The sequence below is a fragment of the Orycteropus afer genome, unplaced genomic scaffold (genome assembly GCF_000298275.1).
Source record: "Orycteropus afer afer isolate SDZICR_OR568_19922 unplaced genomic scaffold, OryAfe1.0 scaffold00001, whole genome shotgun sequence".
NCBI classification, from domain to species: Eukaryota; Metazoa; Chordata; class Mammalia; order Tubulidentata; family Orycteropodidae; genus Orycteropus; species Orycteropus afer.
In genome coordinates, this window is record NW_006921588.1 from 3512597 (window position 1) to 3535344 (window position 22748).

The 22748-nt window shown below is 38.2% G+C and overlaps 1 protein-coding gene across 1 annotated transcript in view; it reads right to left on the reverse strand.

The window, feature by feature from the left end:
• Window positions 1-4385: 4385 nt before the first annotated feature.
• MYO1B (myosin IB) overlaps window positions 4386-22748 on the reverse strand; it is a 195333-nt gene continuing 176970 nt past the window's right edge. The window contains exons 23-30 of the mRNA XM_007936644.2: window positions 21124-21210; window positions 17364-17438; window positions 15700-15834; window positions 13692-13798; window positions 11324-11456; window positions 10867-11019; window positions 8867-8994; window positions 4386-4509 (exon numbers count right to left, since the gene is read on the reverse strand). Of these exons, the coding sequence (XP_007934835.1) occupies window positions 4386-4509; window positions 8867-8994; window positions 10867-11019; window positions 11324-11456; window positions 13692-13798; window positions 15700-15834; window positions 17364-17438; window positions 21124-21210 (942 nt within the window). The remainder of the gene's footprint in view (window positions 4510-8866; window positions 8995-10866; window positions 11020-11323; window positions 11457-13691; window positions 13799-15699; window positions 15835-17363; window positions 17439-21123; window positions 21211-22748) is intronic.

Here is a 22748-nt window from a genome sequence, read left to right on the forward strand (position 1 = left end):
ACAGATGCCACACTGAAGGCACTCACTTGGCTATGCTAAGAGATTTGGAAGACAGCTACCTGGCCAACAGACTGGAAGAGATCCATATTTGTACCCATTCTAAAGAAAGGTGATGCCACACAATGTGGAAATTATCGAACAATATCATTAATATCACATGCAAGTAAAATCTTACTGAAGATAATTAAAAAATGGTTACAGCAGTATATTCACAGAAAACATCCAGAAATGCGAGCTGGATTCAGAAAAGGACGTGGAACAAGGGAAATCAATGCTGATGTCAGGTGGATCTTGGCTCAAAGCAAAGAACACCAGAAAGATGTTTTCTGGACTATGAAAAAGCATTCAATTGTGTGGATCATAACAAATTATGAATAACATTGAGAAGAACAGGAATTCCAGAACACTTAATTGCACTCATGAGGAACCTGTACATAGTCAACGAGGCTGTCATTCAAACAGGACAAGGGGATACTGCATGGTTTAAAATCAAGAAAGGAATGTGTCAGGGTTGTATCCTTTCACCCTTTCATACTTATTCAAACTGTACGCTGAGCAAATAATCCAAGAAACTGGACTACATGAAGAAGAACATGGCATCAAGATTAGAGGAAGACTCATTAACAGCCTGCAATACACTGTGGACACAACTTTGCTTGTTAAAGTGAGGATAACTTGAAGCACTTATTGATGAAGGTTGAAGAGTACAGTCTGCAGTATGGATTAAAGCTCAATTAAAAAAAAAAACTTCACAATTGTACCACTAAGCAACATCACGATAAATGGACAAAAGATTGAAGTTGTCAAAGACTTCATATTACTTCATTCTACAATCAACACCAATAAAGGCAGCAGTCAAGATATCAGACAATGTATAGCATTGGGCAAGTCAGCTGCACAAGACCTCTTTCAAGTGCTGAAGAGCAAAGGTATCTCCTTGAAGACTAAGGTGCGCCTGACAGAAGCCACGTATTTTCAGTTGCCTCACATGCATGTGAGAGCTGAATAATGAATAAGGAAGGTCAAAAAAGAGCTGATGCTTTTGAGTTGTGTTGGCAAAGAATGCTGAAAGTACCATGGACTGCTAAAAGAACTAACAGATCTGTCCTGGAAGAAGTGCAGCTGGAATGCTCCTTGGAAGCAAGAATGGCCGACTTTGTCTCACTTACTTTGGTCATGTTGTCAGAACGGACCATTCCCTGGAGAAGGATATCATGCGTGGTAAAGTAGAGTATCAACAAAAAAGGGGAAGGCCCTCAACAAGGTGGACTGACACAGTGGCTACAACAATGGGCTCAGGTATGGCAAAGATTGTGGGGCTGGCACAGGACCAGACAGTGTTTCATTCTGGTGCACATAGGGTTGCTATGAGTCGGAGATGACTCGATGGCACGTAACAACAACAACAACAACAAACTACATCTGAAGATTATGACTCTGTGGGTAAAGTTCAGGAATCTGCTTTTTTTTTTTTTTTTTAAACGAGTCTTTCTTATGATTTTGACACAGTTTGACTCTCGGTGACATTTTGAGAAACACTACTCACGGGTGATCACTGAATTATGGCAGCTCTGTCCTCCTTTCTAGTGTGTTTAGGTATCACTGTTCTTCTCATAGGGTGTATGTGAAGGGCTTCCAAAAAGAGAACAGTTTATGCTTCTCTGGGGACAGGCAACCCTAATGTCAGGACTCAGAACCAGGGTTAGTATTCTATTTTTAAGTCGTAAATAAATAGTTTCCCTCAGCAATTATATTTCCTCAAGTGCTGATTTGCTGCAGTGGAAAAGCAAAGGGGAACACACAGGAGAGCAGGAAGAGCTCCCCCTTTCATATATATTATTCACGGCTGCCAGTGGCCGCCTTGGTTTATGGAACTTTAAGGAGGCAAATCTCATATCGGTACCTAAGGAGGCTTTCAGGCCAAGTTCAGCAGACCTTTCCCACCAACTCAAGTCACAAGGGGCCCTGGTGGCATAAATGGTTAAGGCCACAACTGCTAACCAAAAAGTTGGCAGTTCAAACCCACCCAGTGCTTCTGCAGGAGGAAGACCTGATGACCTGCTCCCACAGTGAATAAAGCCAACAAAACCCACTGAGGCAACTCTCTCACATGGCGTCACTGTGAGTCCAAACTGGCTAGACAGCACCAAGTGAAAATAACAAAATCAAAATCTACCTAGAAGGAGTTTCATGATAAACAAACTACTGCAGTGATAATACTGTAAGTGATAAGTCTACACAAAATATTTGTAATTAAAACTACTTTGTAGATCTACTTCAAATCTTTGCACAATACTGACCATGAAGTCTGTGATCACATACTTTCCCTACTGGAAATAAACTCTGTAAAATATGTTGATGCTCACTGCCATTGCTGTAATCATCACCATTAATTGTCTGCACATAAAGTATTTGGGAAAATTCAACAAGTAGGTCATGGAATACTGGCCTCTGCATCGTGAGCTTAAACTTCCATTCGGGAAACATCCCAACGATCCTCAGGAGGGAACTGGTTAAATATATTATAGTGTGTCCATGCCATGGCTGATTACATAGCTATGAAAAGAATGAAGAGCTCTTTATGATATTCTGCTCAATGAAAGAACAATGTGTATAATGCAATAGCTTTTATCTACTAAAGATAACAATCTATATTTTTATAGGACCTGCGAGCATATGCATGAACTAATGCAAAACAACAGTTAACTTTGGAGGGTGAGAAGACCGGATGACTGATGAGATGGAAAATTTTTACTGTATACATTTTTACTTATATGTTGGATAAAGTAAATGAACTATAACAGTTTAAAAAATAAAAACAAAAAAATCTTAGTCCCAAATTTCTACTTACCTACACCAAGAGCCATCAACCTACTACTGAAGGCACATGTTGGAAAAGACCATAAGAAAAGTAATTATACCTTCTACCTGTTCCAATAAACACAAAAGCTTCCAAGAACTTCTTTATGTGAAAATTTTTTCAAAGTATAAAAATTAAAAGAAATTCCCCAGAAAATACTTTCAATGAATGTTTCTAGTTTATAAAAGATATACGAAATTCAATTACACAGAGAACATATAATGTCTGGATTAGAAAGCCTTTGTGTGTGACAATACACTTCATATACCGTTAAGAAAATAGTTTGCAATACAAAAATAGTTATGATCCAGAAAATGGCACCAAATTAGAACAATTTTATTATTTAACATAATACCAATGTATATACATTATCCTCCCAAATAAGAAACAATTCAATTCCAAACTGTAAAATGTAGTTTCCAAAATAATTCTTATTGGGAATTTGGGGGTGGGGAAAGCCCTGCAAATTAACACAAACTTATTTTTCAACCTTTGATTAAAATAAGCACCCTGTACCAATCACCTCTCATACAAAAATGTATATTATAAATAAAACTTTCAAAAAAGATCTTGGATGCTATATTGCACATCGTACAGAACGCCTGCCACTATCTGAAAGACTTTCACCCCTTTACTGTCCTAGCTGTTAAAAATATCTACTCAAATTTGGGTGAAAGGAACACTACGCAGATAGTAGCTTACCTAGGATCATATCTGATGTTAACCAGAAACATAAAATATAATCTCAATGAACTGCTCCTGTCACTTTTTCTAAAATGAGAATGACTGTCTTCTACTGTTAAAAGCAAGTATCAGAGATCTGAACAAGTTAAAATTCTTGTTTAAATGTCAGTTTTCCTTCTTCAGATAGAAACCACAAGTAGAGGTATTGTACCTAGCATAGATTTTGATTTCTTCCTAGGACCAGCCCTTCTTGAAGTGTATAGTGTTAAAGATCATATGACAGGGTTCCTAACAATGCTATCAATTAACAATCATTGTTTTGGTCTCGACATTTTCAAGCCCTCTTAGCCTCCATATGAATTAGCTAGAATGTAATGGCCCTAAAGACAAAAAAAAAAGGGGGGGGGGGAGAGGTTTCTAATAAGTTTTGTTACCATCTAGCCCAGTGCCAAGCACAGAGTAGGCACTCAATAAATATTTGATGAATGAATGTACTATAGCTTAAGACCGTTTTCTATACTTAGATGTATTAATGATTTATGAGTAGTATGTTGGTTTATGGTACACAGACCTAACATGATGGCTAAAAAGAGAACACATATGGCATGGCCTAGATACTGTTAGTTTCTACAATCTTGCCCTTGGGCAGAACATGTACATTAAGGGTTAAAACTATTCCAATAATAAAAATTGATTAGTTAAATATTTTTATTTTGCCAAGGGACTCTAACAATATTGGCCTTTGGCAACTTCCAAACATACAATGAACCCCCAACAAAACAAAACTCCAATTGCACTATTACAAAGAAACAAGTCCATGAATGCAAAGAGCAGGCACCAGTTAAGGGACAGCGACTTCAAGGAGCCGGTTATTTTTCCGTTTGCACATTGGGACACTCCCATTTTTCTGGTTGCCCTGAATAAACTTCACACACACTTTGTCCTGTCTGAACTGTACCAGAAACCTAGGAGAAAAGAATAAAAGAATTAAAGGAAAGTATACATACAGCAATTTATGACTACACGAACCATTGGAGCTTTTATGGAAATGGATATTGATCTTTAGAAGTACTACCCATTTCCATCAGAACTTCTGTGAGTCAAATTACATCTTAGGTACCACTCGGCTTTTTCCTTCCAATAGTCATAATTCAACCCTAAGTATAGTGAAGTTCATTAATCCATCATATTCCAATAAGGTAAGAAAAAAAAATAATAATCACTGCCATACTTCAAATGAAAAGACCAACATGTTATAACTCCATTTTTCTGTCTTTGCATGGAAAAATATAAATTATAGGAGGAGTGCTATTGAATTATCCACAAATTCAGAAAATGAAATAAAGAATTTATTTATAAGCGAAGAATTTATAAGAATTTATATTTATAGAAGCTCTGGTGGTGTAGTGCCTGAGCCACTTGACTGCTAACCAGAAGGCTGGTGGTTCAAATCCACCAGCCACTCCTCGGAAGGAAGATAGGGCAATCTACTTCCATAGTGATACTGCCTCGGAAACCCAAGGAGGGGTCACTATGAGTTGGGTCTGACTCGAGGGCACATAACAACAACAACAACAACAACATATTTATTTATAAATAAAGAATTTATAAAGAAGTTGAGAATAGACACTTAAGATTATGCTTTCTTGAGTGTCGTTCACGTACTTCCTACACAATTATTGTTGCATCTGCACACTACACCAGGAGTTATTTTTAACCTGTATGAATTTATTTCAAAACAGCTATGACAACAATACTGATAAAATCATCAGTTCTACGTGGTTCTTCTATTTTTCTAAACATATTAAATATATATATATATATATATATACTTTATTGATATAATTATAAGCATGTTATTATAATATATAAACAATACACAAATTATCGATCAATCTATCTGTCTGTCTATCTATCTATCTATGTGAGGAGCTCTGGTGTCACAGTACCTAAGGCATCTCCCTGCTAACCAAAGGCTGGTGGTTCAAACACACCAGTTGCTCCATGGAAGGTAGATGGGGCAATCTACTTCTGTAAAGATTTACCACCTTAGAAACTCAATGCGGGTCTCTATGAATCGGAAATGGCTCAGTGGCAGTGGGTATATATATATATATATATTAGTGCCTAAGGCTAACCAGAAGGCTGGTGGCTCATACCCACCAGCCACTCCTCGGAGTGAGGGTTGGACAATCTATTTCTATAGTGATACCGCCTCGGAAACCCAAGGAGGGGTCGCTATGAGTTGGGTCTCATAACATTCGATGGCACATAACAACATACACACACACACACACACACGTAAGATTTTAAAAATTCTATCACTGTATTATCTACAACCATCTCTTATCCTACCAGTGGTACATGTAGTACACTGTGGGAAATAATATTCTAACCCAAATCTTTCCTTTCACAGACCAGCGGGGGTCCAGTGACTGTCCACAAGATATTTCTTCACTCTTTCCTACAACAAACACACCAGTGCTTCTTTCTGTGTGGGCATTGTGAGGGATGCCCAGGTGGGTAAAGTGAGATCCCTGTCCTCAAAGATAACATCGACAGGGGAAGTGAGAGCAGAATGGCTGGACTAGAGCCTGGCTTTTCCCATCTCCAAACCAGTTCCCCTATTCATCTAACATCATAATCAGTGTAATGTATAATGTTTTCAGTATGTTTCTTAGGGAACAGTTTTGTGGGTTGCTGGTCTATTATTAAGTGAGTCAACCTAACAACCATGTGACTAATCACACACTCACTGACACCATAGCAACTGTAAAGATCTAAAAGTTCCACTCTGTATACATTAACCTCAGTTTCAAGGTCTCAAAAGCCTCTGTTTTGCAAATGTTACCTACTGGAGTGAAACATGTTACCTAAACACCTAACTCAACAGTTGTTTTAAAAAGGTAGTGTTTCTGAGCTTTTACATGGCTTGTTTCTTCTCAACTTGAAAACATTGAGAAAAAGAGTCATAGCTTTAGACATGCATTCAGCTGTCTGAGATCTCTCTCAGCATATACACACACGTATGCCTCACACAGCCTCAGCTGCTAACTGCAAGGTCCACCCAGGGCACCCTGGAAGAAAGGGCTGGCGCTCTACTATTGAAAGATCAGCCACTGAAAGCCCTGGGCAATGCAGGGCTACCCTGACACACACGTCAGCATGAGTCAGGAGCTGACTCAACAACGCTGGAGAAAGAAGTACTGTGGGAAAGATCTTAGATTTCTACCAGAGAACACATTTTTTTGTTTTGTTTTGTTTTGTTGTTTTTCCCACAGTACACTGTTATTAACATCCTACAAAGGCAGTGTTCCTGGAACACCAGTTTGTGAAATGACTGGAAGTAGTAGTCCTTTGTGGTGTGGATTTCCGTGTGATCTTTTCTCTGTAAAGATGGCCTTATTAACTTCCTCAGGCTGCTTTCGCCATATACGAAGGAGCTTCTACCGTCTGGAAGACGCATACATTCTTCACAACGAGTAGGAATTAGTAGTCACGGGAAATAAGCCCAGTATTCCAAATTATGACCAACTTCAACGGGAGTTTAAAGCTCTAACAGACCTTAAAGGTTAAAAGTTCAATGAACTGGAACCCAAGCAGCCATTATCTTTTTTCCTGTATTTTTTTTTTTTGTTGTTGTTGTTTTATGGGAAAGCATATAATGACAAACACTGTTTTGTCAAAACAGCAATTTCCAATGTGGAGTATACATGGAGCAGAATCTCCCACTCAACTTGTAACAACCCTCTCACTGTCCAGCAAGAATCTATGACCCTGTATACTCTAACACAGTGAAGACAGTTTTGCTTTCAAATGGGGCAGCAATGAGTATTAATTTACATTAACAAGACTTTTAGGAAGAGTTAAAATAGAATAAATAGGCTGCGAAATTTTTAACTAGAAAATAACAATCATTTCCTAAGCAACCTGGTTATGGGAATTTCTACTACACATGCAAACTATACAAGCAGGCAGTAAACAACTCATTGAAAACAATCCACTCACATTCAAATAATCTCTCACTACATGCTGATGTAGGGTACATACAAATATGCCAATACAGCCTCTAGAATTAGAATCCCAATGTGAAGGAAAAAAGAGTACATTTTTCAGCTTTATACCAGCCTTACCACTAATAAACCCTTGTCATCAAGAAAGGCTTATTTTATGACACTATTTATCATATATGGGGGGGCAGTCATCTCAAATCTAACACATCCAAAACAGAACTCTTGATTCCACTCCTTTCTCTCCTACACTACAACCTTCTTTTCTCAGTGTCACCTACTGCATTAATGACATCAGCATTTGGGTTCAGGCCCCACACCTAACACCCAATATGTTAATGAATCTTCTTGGTTTCCTTCAAATTACATTTGGAATCTGACTACTTGTCACTACTTCTGCCTCACACCTCAGCATTAAGCTCTATCACCTGTGTCCTAGATCACTCTGAGTGTCTCCTAACTAGTTCCTCTGCTTCAATTCTTAGCTCTCCACACTGCACCCAAAGTGATCTTTGAAAAGCATGAGTCAGATCACACAACACCCTCACTCAAAACCTATTATGATTTTCCATCATCCTCAGTAAAACCTTAACTCCTTACCTCAGCTACCCAGCTGCTCAAGGTTAGCCTTACCCTCTAGGGTCTTTCTCCTACCAACATCCTCTTGCTCTCTCTGCCACAATGCTAACTCCTGTCCAAGGGCCTTTGCACCTGCTGCTTCCTGCCCTGGAAAACATACCCCTGCCCCAATTGCTGCATGGCTTATTCCCTTATGAGATTTGACTCAAATTTCACTATATGCAAAATGTCACTGTATCAAAAATGACACTCTGACCCTTAGCTTGCTTTTTTTACCCACTGCATTTGTCATTAACCAAAACCACATTGCCTATTGGTTACTTTGTGTATATTTGTCTCTTCTACTACAGTTAGCAGGAGCTCTGGTAGCGTAGTGGCTAAGGCACTTGACTGCTAACCAGAAGGCTGGCGGTTCAAACCCACCGACCACTCCTCAGAAGGAAGGTTGGGCAATCTACTTCCGTAGTGATACCACCTCGGAAACCCAAGGAGGGGTTGTTATGAGTCGGGACTGACTCGATGGCACATAACAACAACACAACTACAGTATCAGCTGTAGGAAGGCACAGACCTGACCAGCCTCATTCACTGCCCATCCATTACGTAGAACAATGTCTAGCACTTACTCAGTATTTCATAAACACCTATTATATAAATGAACAAGATCAGACTGCTACACTCAAACAATATAGTTGAAAGTGGGTAAGTGTACTCAAGCAATACATGAACTTACTCATCGGAAATTTCAATATTGAGTTTCTGTTTGGTTTGGCTGAGAGTTGTACGATAGAGCTTGGTGGCCATTTCAATCAGGTGATCACTGCTGAAGAGAAAATCTCCTTTACTAGCTGCTTCTGAACCCTAAGGAGGCAAACAAAGGGTCAGCATCATGATTAAAGACAGTTTGGGTTGTAAATGTTTATAAGTTACACTGAAAATGTATTTATAGTCTCTTTAAAACACTGGAAACTGGAACCCATTCTCCCAAATTAAACAGTAATGACAAACGTAGTACTTCTTCCAACTTGCTCAGAGCACAAGGCTACTAACCCCCCTCCCTGTCGGTCGATGGACCAGATGCTCCATCAGCATCACCTGGGGGCTTGTTAGAAAAGAAGACCCTCACTCCCCACAGCAGGTTCACTCCACAACAAGACCTTTGCATGATTCCGAACATTCAGGTTCAAGAAGCACTAACCTAACCTTCAACTCACTCTGAAATAGCTGTTTAAAAAATTCCTCAGGGATACAGTTTAAGAAAAAAAACAAGAACAGCAGCACCACTTCCAATGAAAATCCCGGGGCAAGAGCCTCATCCTCACCTGCACAAGGAAATCACCTGGGGAGCTTTTAAAACGATGCTGTGCCCCATCCAGAGACATTCTGACTCAGTGGGTCTGGGCATCAGCATTTTCTAAAGTTCCTCAAGTTAACTTACTGTGTAATCACAGTTGAGAGTCACTGTCCAAGGATCTGAGATAGCCCGTTAAGCTTAAGATCCACAGTGGGAAAACAGGCTGAGCTAAACTTACGAAGATTTCCTAAGTTTAGAATCAGCTAAAATGGCATTATCAGCTATATGAATGCACCTAAATACAATCAATATCCACTAACAATTGTTTATTCAGTGACTATTATGTGACAGGCATTGTGCTAAGCACTTTATATACAGTATGCTGCTTAATCCTCATAAAAACACTATGACGTTGCTGTTGTTGTTAGGTGCCATCGAGTCGTCTCTGACTCACAGCTAGCCTATGTACAACAGAATGAAACACTGCCTGGTCCTTTGCCAGCCTCACAATCCTTGCTATACCTGAGCCCATAGTTGCAGTCACTGTGTCAATCTACTTTGTTGAGGGCTTTCCCCTTTTTTGTTGACCCTCCACTTCACCAAGCATGATATCCTTTACTATGAAGTAAGTATTGTTATTATCCCTATTTTATAGATAAAGAAAATTAGATAGGCACACACAATTAAATACTCTGCCAAGGTCACAAAGCTGTGAGAGCAACTCCAGCCTTAACCACTCCATTGAAGTCAACAAGTCCTGGCTATAAGCTAAAAGCACAGAATAGACTAAAATCTTAAGGTTAAAATTATCAGGTAGCTATTTTATTTATTAATGAAAAACCTCAAATTAAAGATGAACAAGAAAACGTTTGTTAAGTTAGTACACAAAAGAAATAACAGGAGTAATGATGATTCAGAACGTTTCACTAGTTCTATACATCATTAGTCTCAAAAATAATGCCCATGGCCCATCATGGACGGTGCAAATGAAAGCTACTCAGTTAAAGAACTCAAGCGAACAAGTCAACAAAAGCGATTAACCTTATTCAATTATAAAAAATTCAAGCCTCGGATGTGACATATTGGTAAACACAGCCAAAATTTGCATATCAGTGAGTAGGCTATATTAACTTCAGATAACAGGATTAGTCAGATATGAACAATTTTCAATCAATGGCTGAGAGACTGGACAAATGCAGAAATCTTTCAATTAAGTCAGCAGTTGACTCTGTACCTCTTTAAGGAGCTCTCGTGGCTCAGTGGCTAACTGAGTTTCTAACCAGAAATTGCTAACCAGAAGGCTGGAGGTTCAAACCCACAAGCTGCTCTGCAAAAGGATGAGGGGACAATCTACTTCTGTAAAGATTTACCACCTTGGAAACCCAATGTGGGTCACTGTAGGTCGGAACTGACTCATTGACAATGAGGTTTTTTTTTACCTCTTTGAGGTGGACAGCAAAGAAGCCATCATTTTGTGAGCTCATCGACACCTTGGTCACATCTCCCAGCGGAACTTCTGACTTGATCTGCCCAGACTTTTGATCAGCAAGAAGAAGGTTATTATTTGTTAAGAGGAAAATCCGGGATGTACTCTAAACCAAAACAAAGCAAACAAAACAAAAATGGTATAAAACCAACTATCAAAAACACTCAAAACCATCCTTGAATTTAAAGCATTAATTATATAGAGAAATGTACATTTTATTCCAATTGGTCAGCCTGTATTTAACTTATAAAAATTTCAAAGAATAAGTAAAAGTCTGCTTGAGGGGAAACAGACCCCTTCACGGTAACTTTGCGGAGAATATGAAACACAAATTTTAACATTCAGAAAACTAAGAAAGCCTATCGCAACTGATAAACACTTCTTATTAGTCTTCAGAGCTTGCATTTTACCTTTCCATTAGCACGGTTGATTTTGTTCACAACTTCAGCAATGATGATCTTTTCTTCAATGGCATCTTTGAGCTTCTTATACTTAGGGTTCTTGTTGATTTCCAAGTAAGCCCCCTGGAATGGTTGCCCAACACTGAAGAAAAAAAAAAAAAGTAGAAATGCTTTCAAATGGAGATACTACTGGGAAAAGGTAACAAAAAGTATCAGTCAGCTTCATATCAGTTTATTTTATCTTACATATTTTACACATTACGCATGCACTTGTCTTAATATAAGCTAGGAAGTGAACTTAAAAAACTATTTTAAATATTTTTTTGATGCAGTCATGACATTAGGTAGAACTTGTCTGGAAATCGTATCACATGGAGTAATCAGGACAGGAAAATTCCGTATAAGTACCACAGCTGAGACTCACACACACAGCATCACCTGTAGGAAACGATACTCCTTTCAAATCTGTTGGAGTCCCTGGGGGATGCAAAGGTTTAATGTGCTCAACTGCCAACTACAAGGGTGGCAGACTGCATCTACCCAGAAATGCTTCAGAAGAAGGCCTGCTAATCACCTGTGAACAATCAGCCATTGAAAACCCTCTGAAGCACAGTTCTACATTGACACAGGGACCACCATGAGCCAGAATTGATCTGATGGCCATTGAGTTGGTTCTTAGTTCTAATCCGTTAATGTAAGGATAACAGTGGACTATGAAGGATTTATTAACATCTTTAAACAATGGGTGGCAATGGACAAATGCACACAAACAATTACTATCACCTGCTCCACAGAAAAATTTCATTTTCTTGCAGAGAGCAAGGAAATCAATAGCCATTCTGGGCAAGATCAGATCCAGGCAACCACTTTAAAAGAAAACTAGAGAGCGCTCAGTATCACCTGGTAATTAAGGCTCTAAGTAGGCAGCATAAGAAAAAAGAACCAAGCCTACCCTCCCAGGATATGCCCTCAAATGGACAGAAATGGTTAAGGCAAACATTCAGAATCAGAGTAGTGTTCTTTCAAACAACCCAATTTGTGCAAGATGCATAATCTTGCACATATCACTAAGCTGTGAGGTTGTGGGCTCACCCTCTAAAAGGGAGCTTCTTCAAAGAAACTGCAGCTTGAAGGACACCAAATACTTTACTTTGAGCTACAAAGTTCTGGAGATTTGCAGACACAACTTTAAATGCTTGGGCTTGTGGGTGGAGGATCAGGGAAGAAAAATCCACGTAGGTGGTGCTTCACAGCTCCCATGATATAAAAGAGCGACACCCATCAGAGCTGCCGCCCGTCACAAACTGGTGGGAGGGTGGATTACGCCACCTCTCTTGCTATTGTAGGGCAAGCCTGCTACCACCTCTGAAAATTGATAAAACTACCCCAAAGGACTTCGGTTTGATGTTAAAATTTTTGTTGTTCATATTTAAATGTGTTTTTTAATAATAAAAAGTGCTAAGGGCCTTTTGTTTTCTCAAGAAAGTCTTTTTTTCCCTCCCATTTCTAAAGAATCATCTACAAGAAATGTTCATTAAGAAGGTCCCTCTCTAACTTAAAAATGCATAAAGCTGAATAAAATTAGTTGCTGAAGAAACTTACAGACATTTCCCTGTTTGAATATCCTTTGCATATAGCCATTTTGGACACTCTGGATTTAGTCACTCTGCTGGAGTGAGGGAAGTATGTGCCACTTCAAGCAGACAAATCTAGCTACCCAAGGAATTGAAAATATTTAAACCAATCGAGTCTGGAAATTTCAGTTTAGATAATCCTTTAAAAGGATAAGGATATAGAGAATGTAAATATAACATTTTTATTTCTAGGCAATTCTTTGTGGGGAGAAGCTAAAAACTGCGATACATTTGTTTTGAAATTGTACCATCTGTTTTATAAACACCTCAGATGAAAAAGGGACAGGAATTGTGGAGAAAATGATGAATTTATAGGAGACGTAAGAAAATTTAGCTAAGTGGTCTTTACCAAAGACTTCACTTGGTCAAATTACAACTGGCATTCCTCTTTTCTGAGTTCACAATGTCCACAATAAAGGAACTGGGCTTGCTGCATAGGCCACTGAAGTTAAGCCTGACAAGCTAGCAGACCAAAGGGCACCGCAGGCAAATGCTTGAGCAACACCCAAAGAGTGAGAAATGAGCTCACTCTTTTCATACATCTTACAAATGAGGTTCTGACCAGGCTCAAAAGGGCCATGGATACCGTTGCTTAAATGTGTTTATGAGCGTGTCCATTATAAAATAATTCACAAAATTAGAAATCATTCATATGTTACCAATATCAAACTCCACTAAAACCTACTTGTAAGTACATTTGAGAAAGTTTTTAAACATTTGTGGATAAAGCAAAGCCATCATACCTAGATGGGTATAAAGCCTTCTTGTCTTTGAAGAGTTCACTGGCTTCTAGCTTCTCTTCATAAATAAGTTTCTGCTGGTCTGTGAATTGGTCCCTGTATTTTTTACACTATAAAATAGGAGAAGGAAAAAACAACTAAAAATGACTTATCTAAATAATTATTACTCATTCTTAAGTATGCTAAGCCAATTTAACAGCCACCAGAATAAGAGTAAACATGTACGAAATATTCATGTAACAGGCCAAATCAGGAATCATGAAACATTTTTCCTTTGTGGCTTTTGAAAAGCTGGTCATGGAAAATGTCATAAAAGCTATTATTTGTACTGCAGAACTTTGCATGCTTCTTTAAAACATACAAAGGCCTAGCTGGCACTGGCCCTGTGAGTTCAGTTTCCTTCCATCTATGATGTCAGTTCTTGGAGGTCCTCTAGTCTTGTGGCTGTCACACTTTTTTACAGTGATTCACAGTAAGAAAAACATTGTGCAGCACAACCCAGGGTACCTATCTACCCACACACAATTGTGACAATTGACACAAAAGCTTTAAAAATAAAATGCTTTCTACATGTGATGTGCTCGGCTGTTTTTTGTTCTACCATATTCATCAATCTACTAAACTGATATTGTGATTCACACATGGGGTATGAACTGTAGTTTGCTGCTTCAAATCCCCCCAACCCAACACCATTTCACATGGTGGACAGGAGGCCAGAGAAATGCCCCTTTCCCCCGAAGTCTGAGACTGTGCAGAAAGGAGCTAAAGGTTAGTGGGAAGGAAGAGGCCAGGATTTTTCTATGAGCTCTCGAAGAAATTCAGTTACAGGTATGGTTTAGAACCACTGAAATAACTGTAAAAAGAAATGCTGGTGATGCTGCCCACCTTTTCCACGGGAAGGCTCACTTCAGGAATAAACAACCTTCTCATCCCCCACCCCAATCCCAGGGAGGTAATGGGGACATTCAGGAGCCAGGGGAGAGAAGCAGCAGACTCCTGACATTAGCAGCTCCCCGTTATTTCTGAAATGAGCTTCTATGTCAGACTCAAAAGGGAACGTGACCAATTATGAAGCTGAAGAACCTCGTCAAGTTGACTCACGAAGCTAGGGAACAGAACTCAGAATCTCGTTCGTCATGTTATGCTGCTACCATTCATTACACTAATTAGCAATAATGTCACTCTCTCTATATGTGATTCTGATGAATAAGAAAGATGCCTACACTGCTGGGCAGGGAAGAGCTTTCTGGAAGATGTATCCAATGATCATTCATTTACCAAATATGAACCCTTTAACTTAATGATTTTACTACATCTGTTACTTGTATATATTTTGCATTACATATATCAGATGAAGTGATTGCAATAAAGTCAACATCTCTACAAATACCCCATGTGCCCCATATGCTGGGTAACACCTAAATCACATGCTATGCTCTCATATGAAATCATGTGAGCCAAAGATAGATAGATAGATTTTCAGCTTCCTTTTAGTCTAGTGTAGAGACATTTTAATGTCTTTGGGGACTTCAGAATCTTTTTTATAGTCTATCAATGTGTGTGTGTGTGTTCATATGTATGTCTTGTATTTAATAAATCTTATGAAGTAAATTCATGCAATTTGCATTGATTTAACTACATTGCCTAAAGATGTTCAAATTTTATGATTTCTATCTCTTTTGTATTCCTCATTTACAGAGAACAGACAAACAAAACAGTAAACCACTTGAAAGCAAGTGGAACCTGAAAGGAGAAGACAATCCGGTTGTGTATTCCCCTTGCCACCCACTACCAGAGTAAACCGCCATGGGAAATGCCTCGGGTGCTGCAGGGTTTCTCACAGAAAGCCAAGTACAGTGCATGCCTCAGAAACACCAAAGTCCTCAAGCAGTTCTCTTTGAGGTCAGAGGAAGAAGGTGTTAAAAATGTGCTTTAACGTAACATTCCTCAAGCATTCAAAAACATGTAATATGAAGTCTCTGAAAAAAATACAGCAAGACATTTTTTTTACCCTCCACAAGTGGAAAATCCTTTTTAGCTCCTTGTGAGTAGAATCCAAGAATAGGTAAGGTCTTGATGGCCAGTTCTTGTCTATTGGAGATAAGGAAGGCATCTTATTTTTCATTTCCAAAAAGTATTTTTGCACCTGGGTTGAGTTTGAAAGAAAATACTACATTAGTAAAATATAGCAGAAAATATATTATTTTACACATACTACGATCAACAAACCAGTCTTCAGTGGAATTTAGCAAGTTTTAGTCCACAAAACTTTGTAAGTCCTCTGGAAAGTTTCAATTCCACTTTTCATATTAACCCCAATGGTTGAGAAAAGTACTGATAGTGATAGTGATATTAGTATTGTCCAAATAGGTAGCCACTAGTCACACATGACTATTTGAAGTTAAATTAAGTAATGGAAGTCAAATAAAGTGAACTATAGTTCTTCACTTACATTAGTCACATTTAAGTGCTCAACAGCCACATGTGGGTAGTGGCTACTGCATTGGAGCACAGAGATACAGAAAGAACATTTTCATCATCACACAAAGTTCTATTGGTCCGGAAGGGAGCACAATAGGAGGTCCTGGATAGAGCAGGAGAAAAATGGGGAACAAAACTCAAAATCATAAAAAAGGCCTTTGATGCTTACTAATCTGATAGAGATTGGTGGAACCCTCAAGACTATGGCCCTTAGACACTCTTGGGCCTAGAAATAAACTTTCCCCAATGGCTCAACTTCCAGCCAAAAGACACGTCTATAAGGTAAACAATAACACCAGGGAGGTACACACTCTCTAGGATAACCAACTATATGAGATCAAAAGTGAGAGCATCTGCCCAGGGATAAAGCTCAGAAAGCAGGAAGGGATAGGAAAGAAGGACAAATGAAAGCAGCAAACACAGGGAAGAAGTAGGAACAATGCTGTTACACTGTGGGGATTGCAGCCAATGTCATGGAATAAAATGTGTATGAATTGTTTAATGGAAAACCAATTTGCTCTGTAAACTGTCAGCTAAATACAATAAAAAGTTAAGTAAATAAAAACACAATTTAAAAAAGAAAAAGAAAGTTCTATTTGCTAGTGTTGCTCCAGAGTATTTAATATAAAACATGCCAGGTACTGTTCTAAGAGCTTTATATCATAATTTCGTTTTAATCTTCATGACTCTATTTCAATCATGCTAATATCAACCCCATTTTTCAGATGATGAAATGAGGCTCACATAAATTAAGTAACTTGTTCAAGGTCACAAATCTAGTAAGTGGCAGCAGGCTCCAGAATTTGCATTCCTCGCCACTACATATACCCCTCTGGAAGCAAGGGGACTCCAGAACAAACGCTGGTGGAATTGCACATTCTGCTTGTTCACCCACTAACTCGTTGGTCAGTCTTGCCCTCCTGCAGCTCAACAGCAGTTTAACCAAGCAAGACCCAAGCTTTCTTGGATTTACTTTCTCCCAAGTATGATGAACATTTTACTAATTATATATGGGCTACTCATAATTCTTTCTGATGCAAGTTTACCTGAATTCTTGGGAAGATGATAAAAACTGGTTACTATCTCTCGAGATCACAGTTATTTAATCTTTTCTCAAAGAACAAGTCACATTTCATTGAGTTGGTGCCAATAATGCTAATTAGCCATACATATAAATTGCAAACAGTAACTTACAATTCTTTGCAGTGTAAACTCATAAATTTTCTTCCCTGCATTGGCTCTGAAGAATTTTCTGTACTCCCTGCGTACCTTAAAAAAAGAAGCAGCAGATGACATTGGTTATTATGTGGCTAGCAGTTACTGATGAAGATGACACCCCTCGATTATGGATGAAACTATGGGGAACAAGTATATTTATAAGTGTCCTTTCTGATGTGGCAAAATAGTAGAAACATATTCAGACAGTGGATTTGAAGTCAGAGAAAAAGAAACAATACAGAAAGTGATAATATGAGAGTGGACATCTTAAATCCTCTTACTAAATTTTAAAGAGTCTGTTTATTTGACAATAAACATTTTACAGGCATAGTTGCAACCTCTTCACAAATTATGTTTCTGAAAAATTATATAAGGTAATTTCTACTTCAAATTATTTTTAAAAGGCAAAAAACATTCAAAAAATTTTATCACATTTTTCAAAATCCTTGGTATATGAAGATAGAATCTTAGTACTGTACAATAAACTGAACATGGCTAAAAATAAGAATTTAAAAAGCTTTTAAACTACTGTTATCTTCCACTTAATTGCATTAATTTTTCTCTCAACTTTACTTCTACCAAACTCTGTACTTAATGTTATCAGAGCACTTAAAACATCCTATTACAGTTTTAGTTTACATATTTCTTCTTTGGTTCAGTGTCATGTTTATTTCATATATTTGTTGTTGTTGTTGTTATGTGCCGTCAAGTCGGCCCCGACTCATAGCGACCCCTCCTTGGGTTTCTGAGGCAGTATCACTACGGAAGTAGGATTGCCCAACCTTCCTTCCGAGGAGTGGCTTGTGGGTTTGAACCACCAACCTTCTGGTTAGCAGTCAAGTGCTTTAGCCACTATGCTACCAGAGCTCCTTCCTTTCATATATTAATGTCTAACAAATAATAGGAACCAAATGAGGTGTTTCCTGGATAAATGAATGAATGAATGAATAATGTGGTTCAGTTTGAAACTGATGGGGAAAATACTCAAAACATTTATTATCATGCAGTTATATATGGAGAGTCAGCATTTAGCAAAATACTAGCCTGTTTGAAAAGAGAAGGTAACACTATTACTTTCTCTTTTTCCTTGAGCTTTCTTGGTTTAACTGCACATGTTCAAAATATTTCTGCATTAAGGTTTGTAGATAAATGTTTTATATGTATATTTTTAAATTAAGAACTTCATATTAAGAATCCAGATCGTGATTTCTCTTAAATTTTTCTATGGTAACAAGAGTGGGCCCTATTCTCACATGACAAGAACTAGGTGGACAGAGTAGGTGGTGTAGCTACCTTTAGCAGGGACATGCATACTCCAAACTGTCTGAAGCCCCTCTGCCCCTAATGTTCCCTCCATCTGCTGCTTCTCTCATCTATGTGAGCCGCCTGGTTCGTCAGGGCAGTTGAGCCCTAAACCCACGTAGCACAATACATGGGTTTACCCCTGTAATAGACACACCTGAGGATTACTATTGTTTTAGTTGCCATCGGTCAGCTCCACCTTGCGTTTGACAGAATGCAATGCTGCCTGGTCCTGTACTGTCTTCATGATCACTGAAGTATTTAAGTCCATCATCTCAGCCGCTGTGCCAACTCATCTTACCAAGAGTTTCCCTCACCTTTGCCGACTCTACACTTTACCAACCATGATGTTCTTTTCTAGCTACTGGTCTTTCCTGATGACATGTCCAAAGTCACTCAGCCAAAAAGTCTTACTATCCTTGCTTCTAAGGGCATTCTGGCTGTATTTTTCCTAATGCTGATTTGTCTGTTCTCTGGCAGTACATGGTATAGTCAATATTCTTCACCAATACACTTCAAATGTACTAAGATTTAAAAATATTTGGCACAAACCATTTAGACCAAAATAAAAAACCAAATCCACAGCCAGTGAGTCAATTCTGACTCACAGTGACTCTAAAGATATTTACTTTTATTTCGTATATTACCGATTATCAGTTCTCTCTCAGCCGTGAAGTTGTTAGATTCTTAAACATTCCAAATCTCAAATTAATACGATAAGGTTGGAAAGGACAGGGAGAAAGAAAATATCTACTGAAAAATATCTACCAATTATCTTTCATTTACATAATATCTCTCCTAAAATTATAAATTAAATTATATAACAACATATAATAGTTCAGGAAAACAAATAGAAAAAGGTTACATGAAAATAAATCCTTAAAAAACATACTAGAACTTCTAATATACTTAGTTTAGCCTCATTGTAACTGCAACACACTTTTTCGTATCCAACAAGGCAGGCTGTTTTTCCTGAAATACAGCTACATACAGTAAAAAAAAGCCTGGTGCAACATGGTTAACACATAAAATGGTGTCCCTTGTGAGGATCTGGAGTTCTAAAAGGGTCCACTGAACTTTGCGATCACTTCCACAAAAATAATCAAATCATTTCAAAGGGTAAAACTACTGGTCGTACCAACATAGTTCTCTTTTAAAGAAAAGTACAGAACGATTACATTCTTGAATTTCAAAACTGTTTAATCTTACTTCATAACAACAATGATAACAGATCAAAATAGCAGTTCTTCCTAAAGTTATCCCAGTTAGAACAACATTTATCTACAAATTGAATTTGGTTTGTAGGTGGCTAGCACACACCCCTAATGTGGAAACCATATGCAGTTAAACCTACAAAATTGAAGATAAACACGATATTACTGGCAAAAACAACAGAGAATATGTTGACTCAAGTTGTCTCTTCCTTCGTTTTATGAAAATCAGAATGCAAATTAGAAAATGTCAATAATGGGAAAACAGTTCATTTTTTTCACTTTTTAAAAAAGTAAAAATAATAAAGAGGAATAGTGTCAGAAAGGTGACTAAATTACCCCCCAAAAGGAAATGTGGATAGTGTCCTATCATTATTAATTACTGAACATTAGAAAGACAGAATGTCTTCTCAGTGTTAGCAGGTGCTAGGCTTGATTGAGTTCACCCTACACAGAAAGAAGTGATTGAGGAAGTACCTTCAGTCCAATCTAAGAACAAAAATCCTTAGATTTTTAATCATTCTAAAAGTATTCCAGAGCTCAGAAGTCTTATTTACTTATGTCTATCCTTATTCTAAAGTAGTTTGAAACAAACCCTGCCTAAATTACAAGGCATTGATTTGAACTGAAAGTTCTCTTTAAACTGAATGATCACTGATTGCTGTCTCCTTTATCAAAATCTCTAAGTTCATTGATGCAAAATTCTTTGTTTCTGTGCTGAGTAAATTGGAATGCTGCTTGCTTTTGAGGAGTCTCTGACTCCAAGCAGTCCTGACTGGAGCAGAATAGGCAGATGAAGCCATTGTATATAAAAGCCATTGTGGATGGTGGGTCAGCTTTTAGCTCAACTAGTGAGGGGTCGCTATGAGTTGGGTCCAACTCAACGGCACATAACAACAACAAACAATAAGTGCTAGCTAAAATAGAATTCTATTCTACAGGCTAAAAAACAAACTTTATTATCAGAAAGATAACATAAAATAGAACAAAATAAACTACATTGGCATTATTTTAAAGCTATTATTTAAAGCAATATAACTCAATCAAATTAGAAAGTATTAGCGTATAGGCTTATTCTCACAAGGAAACAAAAATTAGGCCAGATAACATTCTAAAAGACTATGCAGACCATGAGCAAGCATAATCAATAGTTTTCTCAGTGTTAGTAGGTGCTTGGTTTTATTGAGTTCACCCTGGACAGAAAGAAGTGATTGAGGAAGTACCTTCAGTCCAAGCCAGTAAGCCCAAATGACAGCAACTGCATGCTTACGCCTAGCCTCCTCCTTCAAGCGTTTCAATGCCCTTCGAGCCTAGAATGTTTTAGATAGTAAATAATAGAGACAGCCCAATGCAGATAGCACAAATGACTAGAAAAGACATCCCACCAAACAGAAGAGACAATTTACGAATAAGGATTTCAGAATGATAGAAGAATAGTGCTTAATATTAAACCCAAGGAATCAGGCAGGGTCAGGCTGGTGCCTTAGATTTTCAGTAGAATGAGATTCTGTTTCTTTTACTGAGGAGGGCAATCTGTGTAGAATCTGAGGGAACTCATCCCTCTTTAAGCCCACTCTTTCCTTTCCCTCCCCTGGTCTCTCTCCCTCTTCACTTCCTTTTCCAAGCTCTCATTCCCTTATCAGGAAATGAGAACTGTGGGTGGTACCTAATGACTATGAAAGGAAGTCTACTAGCCAGCTCCAAGGGCCCAGGGGGCTGTGGATCCAGGTTCCAAACCAAGTAACACCCACTGCCTTCAGTTGATTCTGACTCACAGCAACCCTATAGGACAGAGTAGAACTGCCCCATGGGGTTTCCAAGGCTATACCTCTTTATGGAAGCAGACAACCACACCTTTCTCCCATGGAGTGGCTGGTGGGTTTGAACTGCCAGCTTTTCAGTTAGCGGCTGAGCACTTATCCACTGCACCACCAGGGCTCCAGATCCCTGTCACCATTCATTAATTTGTTAGTATAAAAAGACACTCTTATGATTAACCATTTTAAAAAATTGGAAAGAACAAAAGTTGTTTCTCTGAAGTTCAAACAAAAACCAGAATCCCAAATTCTTTCCAGTTTATAAAAAATCAGAAGTAACATGCATAAAACTTCAATTATTAGCTAAGGCCCCAAACAGTGAAAATATTCTGAAGACCAAAAGACAATATGAAACAATTTAGTTTTAAAAATTAATCTTATGTGTGCTATTTTAAAAGGCAGAAATAGACAGGTTTTCATTTCTCAAAGTACAGTACTGAGACTGGGAATTGAGCTCACTCATGAAGAATTCCCAGCATCATCTAAAAGTGTCCTTCAGCCTCTGATCCATTTAATTTCTTTGCTTTACTAAAGGAATGAGCCTGATTTTCATGAAAAACACAAATGAATAACTTAGATCAATTTTCTGCAAATGTAAACTCTTTGTGTAGGCAAATGTTAGCTTTTCCCACATATCTCACAAGATAGGCTTAAAATGTTGACAAGGTAGGTATGCTTAAAAACATAGGACTATTAAAAAAAAAAGCACTATATTGATATTTATCTTTCTAACTGGAACACACATTTTTAGCAGAGATGACCTTTGATTTTTTAAAGTAACAAAAATATCTAAAATCCTGTCCCCTGGGGTATGTGAAATGTTCACAGAGCCCACAACTCTGCCTGGGGATCAGTGAGAGTATTTCTGGAGGCCTTTGTTTCTGAAAACAAACAGCTGATGCTGACATTCCGGGGATTCCTCAGTGGCAATTACAGCTAGCTTTGCATGAACACAGTTTTCTGCTACGTTACAGATGACAATTCTTTTCTTATGTGATATTTCACTTACAATAATCAATAGCTGCTACAGT